This window comes from Paramormyrops kingsleyae, chromosome 21 (assembly GCF_048594095.1).
Source record: "Paramormyrops kingsleyae isolate MSU_618 chromosome 21, PKINGS_0.4, whole genome shotgun sequence".
In the NCBI taxonomy this organism is placed as follows: Eukaryota; Metazoa; Chordata; class Actinopteri; order Osteoglossiformes; family Mormyridae; genus Paramormyrops; species Paramormyrops kingsleyae.
This window is the reverse complement of record NC_132817.1, coordinates 16,011,345-16,026,120: the sequence shown is the minus strand read 5'-3', so window position 1 is coordinate 16,026,120 and position 14,776 is coordinate 16,011,345. Positions and strand designations below refer to the sequence as shown.

Sequence of the window (14,776 nt, the reverse complement as noted above, 5' to 3'; positions counted from 1 at the left end):
GCAGTCTCGTCGTGTCTGGCTGTCAATACACCCTGAGAAATCCCATAGCTGATCCCCCCTTTAATTGTATTTTCACTTTGATATCTTTCTGTTATGTTAATCGCAATCAGTACAAAAGCTGTCTGGCTGTCTCCCCAGTCGGCCTAATGCAATATTACTGTCAAACGTTATGAAGGATAAAAGTCAAGCTTCGTCGACTTATGAGGCCAGAGGTTAGAATCCAATACAAATCCAAGTTAAAGGCAGGGAAAGAGGCAATGGTGATACCATTACGGCCACTGTAGTCTTAAAGCACATGGACCGATGGCCTGATGGGCCCAGCAGAAATTCCACAAGGTTCATGCTGGTGGGCCCTTGATTCTTCAGCACTTCACTTAAACCGATGGAGTAAAATACGGCTTTTGGGTGAAATAAATATCACCCAAGCAGCAAAGCTCAGTGTACATGAACTGAGGAGCAACACAAACCTTCCACAGGGATTACGTGCTTTGCGGATTTTGCCCTACATCACACACCTACACAGTGACAGAGTCTGGGTGCCCCAGTCCTCCAGGGATTCTGCCTCGTCTGGATCTTTTTCTGACACAGTTATTTACTTGTTTAATTAAACTACATTGGATTTCCTGTCTGGCCTTTTTTATCCAAAGTAAATGGGAGAATATTACCATCTATCCAGGTAGGCATTTCCCTGGGAGAACACAGGTTAAGTAGTTTGGGTGATGGCAGTAGAGTAGGGACCTCCTGGAATAGATTTCCTTAAGCTTAAAAGTCAACTTCAACGCTAGGCGCTGAGAATGTTCCAGTGAGGGTCTCGAAAACCCACCCTCCGCACCCACAGCTCCCCCCCCCCCCACGCATCCAATGGCCCAAACCACACACAGGTGGTCTTATAAACAACTCATAATATGATACTTTCTCTGTGACCTTTTTCTTTAGTGCTGCATATTTGCCAATAAAAATCACCTGGAAATATACCATAGTTTATTACGGAAAACTGAGCTATAAATACATTTTAATGGCTGAAATACAACTTGTACTTATGCTGTCTGCACAAAACACAGCAATGTCAAGTGAGAAGAGCATGTAGCGTGCATCTCTGCCATATGCTGATCAGGTTCAGCAGAAAAACACAAACGATTAACTCTTTTCCTCACACTGGGTGCTCTCTCCAGATTTTTGTCAGAAGTTAGAGATATTGATTGAGGACAGAAAACTGATTTTGGATTCCTAAGTCAACAGTTCTTGCTACAACTGCCGAAAGTTGAATCCAAGTTCATCTCATTTAAGGCGTTCAAAAGCATCTACTTTGGATTTAATGACCATAAACTATTTGTATAACAATTTCTGTCAAGGGCTAAACACAATAACCTTGTCCAATGACAGATAACTGCTATCATCTCTCGTGATTTAAGAGCAGCTGTTGCCACATTTATGCGAGCACCGTAATCATAATGGCACTTACAATGTCAAAATGACGGCCTTCCCGCGGACGCGGGCCGACGGGGCCCCCTGCCAGGTTCCTGGCGGTTCTGTTAATCAGGGGGGTTGGGGGGGGGGGGCACGGGGAGCACAGCTGGAAGTCGGCCCCATCCGCTGGGTTGGAGACGAAGACGAGCAGATGCGTTACCCGGCGCCACTCAACCGCCGCACCTCTGGAATACCGCGCGCTTCCTGCTGCAGAGCGGGGGGCAGGGCCGGTGGGGGCGATGCTTCACGGGCCTCATGATCCGCCGTGGCGATCTGTGTGCGTGTGTGTGTGTGTGTGCGCGCGCCAGCGAGCAACGGCAGCAGATAAAGGATCCCATTGTGTTTGGCCTTCAGAGGTCAGAAAAGGTAAAGCTGAACATGTCTTTGCTGGAGAGTAGCGTGAAATGCAACCGCGAAACAATGCGGGTGCTGGCTGGGAAGTGGAAACAATCCAGAAGTGCGCGCGTGTGTGCGTGTGTGTGTGTGTGTGTGTGTGTGTGTGTGTGTGTTCTGGCCACGCTGGAGGGAACCACCTGTTCCCCCTCCCACAGCCTTAACTCAGAACACCAGTGTCATCTGAAATCCAGTCACTTGTGGCGAATCCAGCGTCAGCTTGTCCCTGGAGACTTCGGCCCGGAGCGTGGGCCTCCTGAGTTCATAATCTCCAGGAATGTGCCGCAACCTGTGGCACCGTGCACCAGAGATGCCTGGGATGCCACACACCAGGGGGCGCCGTTCTGCGGCCGCGTCCGGCGGAGATGACTGCAGCGCACGGCTGCAGAGACACTCATCCAAAGCCTGCAGAGCTCCATGTAGCTTCTGAAGTGGGCTTTCAGTATATGAAAAGTGCTGGAGGCACTCTTAAGAAAGCTACTTCACTTTCAAGAGGCTAATCACGTTACTATAGCAATCCTGAACAATAATACCGTGGAAGCTGACTGGTAACAGATGTTCATGTGACCCCATGTGGACGAGAATGCACTCAGCATTACACAACACCGCTCCCAACATGCATTCGACATTCAGGCTGAACACAAGTCCCCTGGATAACGGGCCACACTACTGTATGTATAACCTACTCTTAGTTTTGTAAATTTATACTGAGAAGAAAGGCACCAATCAGTGCTCTTCTTTCTCCACTAATCTTTCATAAGAGTGATGGAGACGGGGCAAGACTATATTCTTAATGAGCCACCTTAACAATAAAGTAATAAGCGAACAAGAAACAGAAAATGAAAACTGGATTAAAGATATTTATAATCAAAGTAATTCAGGGCTACAGCGATGTTTCCCTTGGACAGCTGAATGGCCTTTCTAAGCTTTGCACTGGACGAAACTACATTCAGGCTAAGTGCAAAAAAAAGAAAGTAACTGAAAATTAATCAATTCAAACAGCTTTCATAAAAACATCTATTACCACTGATTTTGAATTTGCAAGTCCTTAAATTCTGTGACCCAAGAGCCATAGTAATTGTACTTGGTTATCAGTTCACTCAGAATCTTCTGCAGATGCAGGACGCTTCGGTCAAGGTGAGGAGGAAGTTGTACTGTTTATGGACAACATAACACTGCCTGCATCCAAAACACCCACTGTGCAGCAAGTAGGCATGCAGCAATGCATTAAAAACTCAGCATTCCCTGAAGAACAGACTCTATACTTGGGCCAAAATTCAGATATTCAGATTCGGAATAAGATGACTAGATGTATTTTGTGAATCGCTGATTGGATGAGGAGGGGTTATGAGAAGCCTGAGTAATGGACTGAAGAAAAATCTTGGAAGTCAGTTCAAGATCAAAAATTATCTATTTAATTCAATTAGCAATTCTCACACACTGTGGGCGGTTCAGAGACGCCAATTACCTGAACTGCAGGAAAGACCCAGAGCGCACTAGGATACTAAGAGACCACGCAGACTCCACATAGACTGGAGGTGTGAGGCTCCTCTGTGACAGACTGGCATCCCATTCAGGGTGACTCCCTGCCTTGTGCGCTCTGCTGACTGGGATAGGTTCCAGACCCGCTGGGATGCTGAACTGAATAAGCATTTCTAAGTTGGATGGCTGGACTAAAGCAATTCCAAAAGCAGCAGAAAACTGTTCCTTTTCCAGCTCCAGCAAAAAGCTGATTGACTGTCCAAGCCTCCATCCTCAGACTTAGCTTATCCCGGGAAGGGAAGCAACCAGGCCTGGAGCTTATAGTACTGGCAGCACAGGGCACAACGCTGGGCTGCACCTTGCAAGGAATGCTAGTTCATCGCAGGGCACATACACACACACACTCACATACAGTCTGCCCTCCGAATGCGATTCAACCAACCGCAGATCGGAATTACAGAAAGAAAGAAAGAAAGAAAGAAAGGTGAGACTGCAGCAATTTCCAAAAATCAAAGATGGAATTTACTGTGCATCAAGCATAATGCTATATTCACATGAATGAACTTTAGGATGTTGGTGAGAGTTAAAAGTGTGCGTGAGTGAGTGAGCGAGAGAGCGAGAGAACGAGTATGTCTGAATGTTTATTTAAGTTTAGTTAACGATTCACATCGTATTTACATTATATTAGGTATTACATTATATTAGTAGGTAATCTGCAGATGATTTAAAGTATACGGGAGGGCGTGTGTAGGTTATATGCAAATACTATGCCATTTTATTTAAGTATCTTAGGCATCCGTGGATTGTGCGATCCACAGGGGGTCCCGGTGCCAATCCCCCATGACAATGACCCCAACTGCATGTCTTTGGGCTAGAGAAAGAGGGGACCTGCACACTCCTCACACACGGAAAGTGGAATTTAAGGCCTCAAACCTAGAAATGTCAGGCAACAGTGTTACCCACTGAGCCACAGTGCAGACCTTGATTAATTTAGATTATTTTTCTTAATTCATGTGCAATGATTACTAATTAGACAATGGATTAGGTGGACATTTTACCAGCAGGTGGCACAGCAGCGTGACAGAGACTATGAAAAACAGCTCAGAAACATCACAGGCCAATAATTGTGTTTGTTGCTAGGTGTTCATGCATAAAAATAATAGTTTCCCTGAAATTCACCCCGTTGGGGAAAAGGCCCTGACACTCTGCCCTTCTAGTTAAAATTAAATTGTGCACAAACCCACACAGCTACTGAATGAACACTAATAACTCTTTCAGCATCAGCAGCTAGCAAGTAAACTTGAGCAAAACATTAACTAACTACCAAAGTTGGATAAAAGTCTTGCTTCCAAGAGCAGTGAAACTAGGTATTTCTATTAGAATTATTAGTGTTAAGTTTTGTAGCACAGTTTCACATTGTTTTAATTCAGGTCACTGATGATTAAACTAGCAAACCTGCAGAGAATTTGTCACGTTTCCATGGATGTTAACATGAGATTCCACCGAGCTGATACCCAGCGTAACATGGAACGGGAAAAGTATCCCTCTGAGAATCGGAGGCACACAAGCCTTCGCAAAAATCCTATTTTCAGCACAGAAGTAACACACCAGGTGCCATTTCCACTGTGTGCAGCAGGACCAGCCGGCCGGCCAGGGTGCTGCCATAGTGACATCACGAAGGGCACCACTGCATGAACCCCATCTCATGGCCTGGAGCCACTGGCAGGATCCCTCGCCAGTGTCGCCTGCACTGCAAACCACGTGCGGCCCGCTCCAAAACCGCAGCTCAGTCCCAATATTTGTTCTTTTTATTGACACGACTCTGTTGTTTTTAAGTATATAAATAGACGGAAAAAGATAGCAGCACTGCTGTTCTCTGTGTATTTGGCTTGCCGTCCTTTTGCCCCAGTCAATGGAGAATTCCTGATCGTCTTTTTGCAAAGAATGAGGTTATCGTGTATCTGGCTCAGCACTCACCTCTGAGTGACTGAATGGTAAGGTGCGTCTATCAGAAGGGCTGCAGTTTCAGTTCTTACTCACTGATTAATTAACACCTGACACTGGAATTAATAGAACTTACAACTAAATTTCAATAAAAAATTAAGAGGAAAACAACTGAATTCAATTTATTAAATATAGCGCCTTTCACAATATACACTTATACAGAAGAAAAAAAGCAGGCGGTCATATTTAGATTGCATCTTCAGAGCCCCAGATCAAACCTACCTTCCGACTGCGCAGACTCACTCAGCTGCTTGTAGGGGTTAAACTTCGGCTTGGGGGCGACCACCGGGGCAAACTTCTTGGGCACCTGCTGCTGGGAGACAGAGATGCTAGGCATCCCGAAGCCCGGGGTGGTTTCCATCCGTGCGGTCACATGACCGAATTGGCCGCCATCGCCGTCCTGTGAGCTCCACATGGTTTCTGCAACACAGCAAGAGGGAAACACTGACTACCAGCTCCGTGGGGTAAAACACACACACACATAAATATAACGGGGTAAAATGTGCCCAGCTTTTATTAAGCACTTATTCTTGTCAAGTGAGTCACAGTCCTGTGATCAATTTTATCCCTGGACATGGGAAGCAAGAACAAACAGAAGTAAGGCAACAGAATTATCCCTGTTGTAGGCCATGGGTAAGAGGCTGTTTAAGCCAGGACAGAATGATCCACCAACAGCACAGCGACCATGTGATTAGCACAGTCAGATGTGTTTGCTGAAACGACAATCTACATTACGGTTTCCATAGCGGTCTGTGTAACAGAAACACTTCCACCAAGCCACATGACACAGTCAATATAAAGCAAAAAACCACAGCACCTTGCTGTATTTCTGTGACTGGGCCACATGCCCTTGAACGAGCCCCTCAGAGTAAGTGGACTCCGAAATGCACTAAGTGACAAGCTGTCTGAATGCGCCGGTGGAAGCGAGACATGTCTCACTTAGAAAAGTTAAATGATTGAATCTCCTGCAAAGAGCTGACTCTCTGAAAGAATTACAGCCGCCTTTCCAGACACCGGCACAGATAAACCTTCACAACCATTACCACCCCCGCTGTATGCGGCCCATTTAAAGAAGATGCACATGTACTGAGAAAACCCCTGACATAACAATAACCATCAAGCAGCTTGTCGAAATCCTGGCGAAAAGCAATGGAGAAATGTGAATATATTTACAGTATATGCATCACCGGGATCTGACGGGTCAGACCAGATCGCCATCTTGGCCACTGATTGCCTTACAGAACAGAAATGATAGAATCCAAATTTACCTCTGGAAAGGATTCCTTACTACACGTTTAATTAAAATTAAGTATTTCCCAGCATAACACGAGCAAACTAAACAATGGTCTTAATGGACAAAAACAAAGCCTATGTCCTCTACTCATCTCCAGCTGTTAAGTCTGTAAAAGTACAAGCTTGGTGTTGTTTAAAATTCCTATAAATAGCTTGCTAAATGTTAAAGAGGGCAATTTCTGGACCGTGTGTAAGGTAAGGAGCAGTTCTAAGTTCTAAGATAACCCCATAAATCACATCTAGAAATATTGTATTTGTCACCTTGATTTTTTTAAGCATTCTGGCTGACTGGACAGAATAGGTATAACGCAACAGCGCTCCTTAAACTCCCCCCTTTGCCACATTAAGCTCTGTTCTGCAAATCTCTGAGACATCCTGATGTCAGGCCAGTGATCGATGTTGGCGCTAATCTTCCCTAGAATCCATCCGTGGCACCAGGCCAACACGAATGACCTTCTGTGAACCCGTAAAGTGACACGCCAGCCAGCCCCCGGCTAGGAGAGAGGGGCTGTACACTATCCATGGCAGGACTGTGGCTCAAAGCAACGTTTTAGGAGTCTCCAGGAAGCTTAACAGAGAACACAAGCTTTGCAAATGACAGTCACTAAAAACTCCCTGGATTTGTCCACTAGGAACCAATACAGGAACCAAATGGAAATCAACCAGCCTTGCCTCAAGCTTAAAGTAGTTTAGTAGACTTAAGTTTTGTAGCCCCATAAGTCAAACTGAAAGATGCCACTTTCAATCTGGAAAAATTCAGGATGCCTCCACACCCATCTCCACCCCTGTGACGTTAAAATTTGGGGATTACGAAATGTGTACGAAAATACGGAACACATCACGTCCCATATTAGTCCAATATGGGACATGACATTTTTCTTCTCAATACAGGATGATCCCATAATATATGGGACAGGTGGTAACTCGATGCATGTTTTATAATGGTGCTGGTAACAAAGTTCTCCGTACTGGAGCACGAGCACGATTTTTCCCTTTGCTCGAGATGAAAAGATCAGAGGAAAAGCACGCGGGGATTTGAGCGGGGCTCTTTAACAGCCTCGACGGCGCGACATCCGCTCTCCGTGCCGCAGCGGGATCGAGATGTGGAGAAAAACAGCTCCCGCCGTCTGACACGCTTTCCCGAAACCAGGCCCTGCGCCGTTCACTTAATCCCTATTATTCAGCCGTCAATTGGGGTCATGTCACAGACTCGCCCCCATTACAGCGACGGGCCAGCAGACCAGTGCGGGCGCCCAAAGCCCTGCAGACGGGGGCCCACACGCTGATCTTTCAACTCGGGCGGTGCAAACTGTTCTCTTCTTCCATTTCAGAGAGACAACAAATAAATTTAGGAAGGAAGACGATCCACCCAGAGCAACAAGATCTTCGCCTACGAGAAAGCGCAACACAAACTCGGAGCATAAAGATAGCTGCACTAGATGTTCCAAGGTGTTATTACTGGAAGACACACTTCTGTCCACAATGATTCAGTGCTACTTTCAGCATAACCGGTTTACAAAAATGTATATGCTTTTACAAAGTCGCTGCTGCAGTTAAATAAAGTGAAATTGTTCTAGCTACTGATTAGAAGTGAAAAAGGTGCAACATTTTGCTTGCAGAATCGCAAAATTATGAAAATCATAAACATATTAGCTCCAACCGGCGCATTTCAAATGCACAAACACACCATTAGCCGACCATTAATGGATGGAGGCGTCCCAGAGTCGGAGACCATATCCGTTCTGAGATCTTTCTATGACAGGCTAATTCAGTCAGCCGTTATCAGATTACCTCGGCTTTCCAAGAAACCTGCGAAAAACAGGCCAGGCAGTTGGGAACATTACATTCCTGCTGCTGAAGTGAGGTGAGGTAGGCCCAGGCGGGGCAGCCCTGAAACTCCGCCAGGCTCGGATCAAACTTCAGGGGCCACGGGGGCGACTCCAGGCAGACACCTCTCCTAATATGGAGGCCCTGTACTGAAGGGCCGCTCACGACAAAGTGACAAACTGAGGAATCTAGGTTTCGAAAGGACGGAGAGGACCAGGAGTCCCTTACGTGGGGGGTTGGGGTAGGGTGCAGGATGTAGTATCTGCTGAGCTGGTTAGCAATATGATGCTTCCCTCACCATCCATAACCTCCTTTAACCCCCATAACCGCAAACCCAATAAAATTACCCAGAATTACCTACAAGAACAACAACAGTGCCTCAAATCACAACACGCCGATTTTCCAAACAGAAATGATTAAAATCTTACTTAAAAAAAGAAAAAAAAAAGAAAAAACAAACGTGGATAATTGAGTGCAAGGTGCTTGATCTGGCGATGGCTTTCTGGCACTGAAATTCTTGCTATTAATGATTTGTGCTTTTAATAGAAACTATGTGCTCTTCATTCTGTGGGATGGGACCTACGCAGAGGAGTGTGTGACATATAAACAGTACGCGCACATTTAATGTGCTGTAGAACAGAAGAGTGAGAAAAGATATATATGTACACACACACACACACACAAACTTCATGCATATTCTACGTAGTACCTGCTCCCCTCCCCGTTACAGGAGGGAGGTGCAGGGGAAGGTCCAATGTAATGTTATAGGACAAACCAGCTCCGCTCATCCTGACAGGGCATTATGGGAAGGTATGCCAACCCCGCTGGCCGCATGTCCGACACTCAGATTCCCGCACAAGCAAAGGGCCCTGGGCAAGGGCAGCCACCTGCATCTAATTCAGGCCCCTGGATGGCACCCATGTTTACCAGAAGCTCTGATTACTTAAGTCATTCAAAAACATTAAAAAAAAAAAAAATACTGGAAATGTAAACCCCATAAAATATGAGCGAGATTACATTCAAATGTGCTCAGCCATGAAAAATATATAGAGCACTGTTCAACAGAACCAATTTGTGAAGGACAGGGCAAGAAGCATTGCAAAAAGGGCTTAATTTTATTTATTGTATATTTTTTGATTGCAGAGACATCCTTTTCACTTCCTTCCTGCCTGTGAGTCTAATGAAGGAAATTGAGCCAGTCGTTTTGAAAAGCTGCCAAATCATTTAGTCACCTGGATTTATCCTGGAATATTTTTACAGTCTTTACCAGATGTACTTCAAACTGTTTCTAATCATATTATTATAAAAAGCAGCCAATCTGGCATTCGGTTACTAAATCAAGGTGAACATATTTAATGAATAAAACCACCATTTTAAAAAGGTGGCCATTTAAAATATCCCTCACCAGCTAAAGGGAAGGCTTTTCAACTGTCCTCTTGCACCGATAACTAAATGATCGCCTTGAGGCCAAAAAGGGTTTTAACAAGAGTAAAGGTCCTAATCGACAACGTCATGACGACCAAGAGAACAGGCGGGGTCAGCAGCTTGCTGTTGCTATGCCAACCACCCGCAGGGTTTGAACGTGGCACCAAACAGGATCTATCAGCATTTGTATCGACGGGTATCTGATATGAAGAATTATGAAAACTTACAGCCTTACCGCTGAAGTGACCCTGTTAGACTGCCCCCTATTGGAAGGCAGAGGGAACAGGCAGCGTAGCAGCTGCATGTTATTTAGGCTGTTTTATCCATAGGGCTAAAACGTACACAAAAAAAAAAGGTCACCTCCCGGAACCTCATCTAAAGTCATTTTGATGGTGAATCCGGTCTGTAGGTCTGTTGACAGATAGACCACACACAGCCACACAAACATGCAAGCTTTGTTCCTGGCCAACAACATCAGCCCAGCCTCTGAGTCGGTACAGGGCATCTAGGTTCAATCAAAAATGTTCAACTGAAGAGGCAAATTCATCTCCCAGCAACCAGGCTAAATGGCGTCTCTTGGCATTAACCATTTCCTGCTTACCCACTGCTTATCGTCCTGACGTCCATCGTTAAGTAATAGGCAATGGGCGAAACGAGCATAGATCAAAGGAAGGAAAGATTGGGTACAAAACGCGGGGCAATTGCGGACGTCAGCGAGTTTGCATGCGGCTGCCTGTGTTGCCGCGGTGCCGATATCCAAATAGGTGAGGCACGATTACATGCGACTGCGGCCACTTAAATGGTGCGGGGCATCTTTGATTCACGGGTCAGAGGCCTGTAAACGCATTGATTTGCCAGCGATGGACAAAGGCTGCAGATAAACAGTGGTGAGCACTATCACACCTAAGGGTGCAGCAGGTGGGGAGGGCATACAGCTTGCAGATTTCAAATGTGAACACAGACACTTCTTAATTACCAAAATTTTTATCAAACATGACATCACCTTGCACTACAAAACAATGCACTGAATCTGTCTGGTCCAACATCCATATCTAATGTATTTCACTTTTACAGTACAACTGCCTTTTACTTCTGTTAAATCGCCTCCTCTTCCGGTCATCTCTACAAAGAGGCCAACCGCAGCAGTGTAGCCTTTTTCTGCTGCAATAAAATCATATTGGGTTGCCATTAATTAAAGTCTGGCTATTTTGGGAAATTGGTGAGTGAATTACATTGTCCGCCATATTTACCTTTCAAATTATGTGATTTTTTTTATTATTATTATTATTATTATTATTATTTCACCAGAGAAAGCAGCCTGAAAGTTGGGACTTTTCCCACAGGGACACATCAGAAGGGGGCATCAGGTAAGCACTAACGTTTAAAGTCTTCCAAAACAATAAACGCATTCAGGTGTTGACGGATGGAAACTATTAAATGGGCCTCAGGTAGTAGCAATAATCACGCCTCCATCTCAGTATCAATGATCACACATAAATCCTATGCAAATGAAGCTAAAAGATCATGGCCTCTGATTGGCTACTTACATTACCAATCACAGCTGAGAGCACTGCTCCCAGACAATCCCAGACCGTAAGAGAAGGTGGGACTGCTTTCTTCACTGCTTCGGCCCAGCTTTTGTAATCCATCCTACTTGAAGCTTATACTTAAATTCAATCATCGTTCCTACTAAGTGAGAAAACATGCAGCTCATTGAAGCAATGGCACACAATTATATCACGAGTGCAAAAAACATAAATTATCTAATAAATCCAAGGATCACTGTGCGTTAATAGGAAGTGCACTGTGCACACCATCCTCTGGCACTTCGTTGACAGCAGGGCTACCCACAGAGGTCTTGCACACAGCTGAATACCTCGGGGAGTTCCGGCCGTACTATGATTCGCCAGAACATGGGGGTGCACCGGCAGGGAGCGCCGCGCCACCGCGCAGTCATGCGGCGCTGACAGCTCAAAACATTAACGGGACTCCATTGGAACACGTGTTCCTCTCTCGATTGACCCTGCCAGCGGCTAAAAGCAGGATAAAGGCTGCAGCGTCGAGCAGACAGGAGACCCCCCCCCCCGCAAGTGTGAACAGTTCAAGGGGCCATTATAGATTCCAAAGTAGGGCAGCTGAGGGTAAATATTTGAATGTACTGGAGCAGAGATACTGTGTTAATAAAAGTGGACGGCTGCCCTCTGATCCCTTCCTAAAAAAAGAAAAAAATAATAATTCACGGACAAATGAGCACATGAGCTTCTTATAGAAGAGGGAGCCACATCAAACATATAGCACAGAAACTTACCGACACAGAACAGAGAGATAGCGCTACTCTAGAAAGCAACTTATCTGACACGGTACTGTGGTGTCACTGCAGTCTGAACCTCGACTAACGAGGCTTAAAAGGGATTTTTCAAAGTGGACACTTGCAGCAACACTGGGCCCTGAAGGTACTGCGGCCATAGGTGAGGATGCTCTTGGACTGTCATCCAGAGTTTGTCCATTGAGGATAGGGCTTTGTCCGGCGGCCCGAAGACAACTTCCTGTTGCCGAGGTTGACAGGCTCCGCCCCCACCGCCGTCCAAAACAAGCATTCCTACCCTACCACCAACCATTCATAGATTATTTTTTTCCCCACACAGCCAAGATGGTGGTACTGGGATTGGGTCTAGCGCAGTGCTAAGGCACGAGGTACGAGGCATAAGACTCCCAGCACGCATTAAACCCAGGGAGCAGAAGTCTGCATTTTTATACCCGGCTGCTTCCATGTGAAGCACAAAAGATGCCACAGGATGCTACTGAGCTGGCTGGACTGAACCAGAAGGTACCAGAAATTATTGCAACGAGGCCTTAGGAAAAACCCAGAGCAGATCACCACAGGCTATAGTAAACATCGCTACAGCTAATGGACAGTAACATGGGATCAGGGGTATAGACATGTTGCCATGCCTTCTGGGCCTCTGTGGTACCTGACAGCAACATGTAATCAGTTTCAGGCTGCCTGGACTGCAAGACCACGCTCAGTGGGGTATAGTGAGAAGGCCACAGTCTCCCAGGGTCTGCCTGACGCGCGGGCTGTGTCAGGCACCTCAAGTGGCACATGCGGAACAAGTGACATTGTGGTCAAGGTGTTAATCACCACACTTCCAACTCGTGAGGTCCGCAGTCTCTCGCAGCAGCACAGCTAAAGACGACGACGTGTGACAGAAATGCTACTGGTTCGAGTCCTGGGATTGGGACCTGTAACATTGTGTCAGATCCTCCACACGTCCCACCAATATCTGACAAAGAGACTCTCAGATAAAAAGATTCCAAAATAACAAAATAATCCTCGGCAAAGGAACAAAGACACTTTCGGCAGGAAACGGTCTAATGGAAAAAAAAAAAGGGTCCACAACAGAAACTTCACCTGAGATCATTTTTTTATATGATTATTCTCCTTATTATGCAAAACCTGCTTCCAGAAAAGGAGAACTTATTCTCCAAAATGTGGAAGCTGCAAACAGCCTTGATGATGTGTCAGACTTCTTGAAAATGCTCCAGTTTTCAAAATGATCATCCCCCCTGATGTGAAACAGTTTAAACACACTTTTGCACTGCAGTGTGGAAAAACAAACTGGATTCACAAGGCAATGATAACCTGTGTCTTTTTTAGAAGCAACGATTATTAAAGTAGGTATCTGCAACCTGAGATGTTTATACCCTTTGAATTGGTATGAACCAGAAGTAACACTGAGATGTGTTACCTTATCTGCTTTCCGGATGGTGTTTACTATATTGGTGGGGGGGGCGTGGGAGGTCATAAAATTAAGGAATTCACAAAATTAGGTCAGGAACATTCCAAACCCACACTGAGCTGTAGTTCTACAGACTGAAACCACCAATATTTAGCCTTTTCTGTTACATTACGTTTTTGAAGTTTCAGGGGTAATTTTTTTATAGAAATTTTTTTTAAAAAAAAGGAAAGCGAAAAAACTAATTCATTCATTCAATTTATTCATGATTTCTGAATTCATTAAGGAAAACCCACAATGAGTCTGACTGCAAATGTAAATTTAACTGCCATCACACTGAATTCTTGACACGTTCAGGCTCTGATTCACGCTTTACATTCACCTCGTGATTCCCGATTGAACCCTAACCACCACTTTCACAAAAACATGGCAAATCTGCTAAGTTCAATGGCTGTCCTGATTACAAAAGACGGCTTCATCTGTCAAAAGTGAAAAAAGAAATATTTTAAATATTTAGAACGTGCATAAAATACGAATTTTGACTCGCATTTTTGCTTTCTTAATTACAGTTCACAGGCTTGACTGTACACATTAATTTCAATGTATTTCACTCTCACTACAGTAAAAGCTAAATCATATGTGGGGGTAAATTCTCCCCAAAGGTTGGGAGAGTGGTGCCAGCAGTTTCTGGCTGCCTATTACTCAGCTTAGGATTACTAGCTATGGAAGACAGATGAATGGAAATGAAATAACTGGTACAAGAATATCGTTGGCTAACAATAACACCAAAATAAAACACAATCAAATCAAACCACTATCTTAATAACCAGAAAATTGTTTATTAGTTACTGACTAGTTATGTTACGAACCGATATCAAAGATCAGAAATTGGAGCCGATTCAGGATAATTTTTTTTTTTTTACTGATCATATCGACTATCTCAGCCCAATCCAAAGCCTGAACTATTTAATTTCCCACATCCGGCCAATTTACGCCCGTTGCGCATCCTGTAATGTTCCGTCACACGCTGCAGTAAGCCTGAGGCACGTGGTTTGAAACTACAAGCTATCGAGATCTCTGCCGTGCGGAGATTAAGCTGGAGATTCAAAGCAGGCCAGTGTTTGGAATGCCACCGTTCCGAGGGGACA

General features: G+C 45.0%; 1 protein-coding gene across 8 annotated transcripts in view; it reads right to left on the bottom strand.

Annotated features, from left to right (window-relative positions):
* Positions 1–14,776, bottom strand: part of lpp (LIM domain containing preferred translocation partner in lipoma) — a 101,794-nt gene that overhangs the window by 62,196 nt on the left and 24,822 nt on the right. For all 8 annotated transcript variants that reach the window (XM_023797935.2, XM_072704492.1, XM_072704494.1 and 5 more), the window contains one exon: positions 5,569–5,766. In XM_023797935.2, coding sequence (XP_023653703.2) covers positions 5,569–5,761 — 193 coding nt within the window. In that variant the 5' untranslated portion in view covers positions 5,762–5,766. The remainder of the gene's footprint in view (positions 1–5,568; positions 5,767–14,776) is intronic.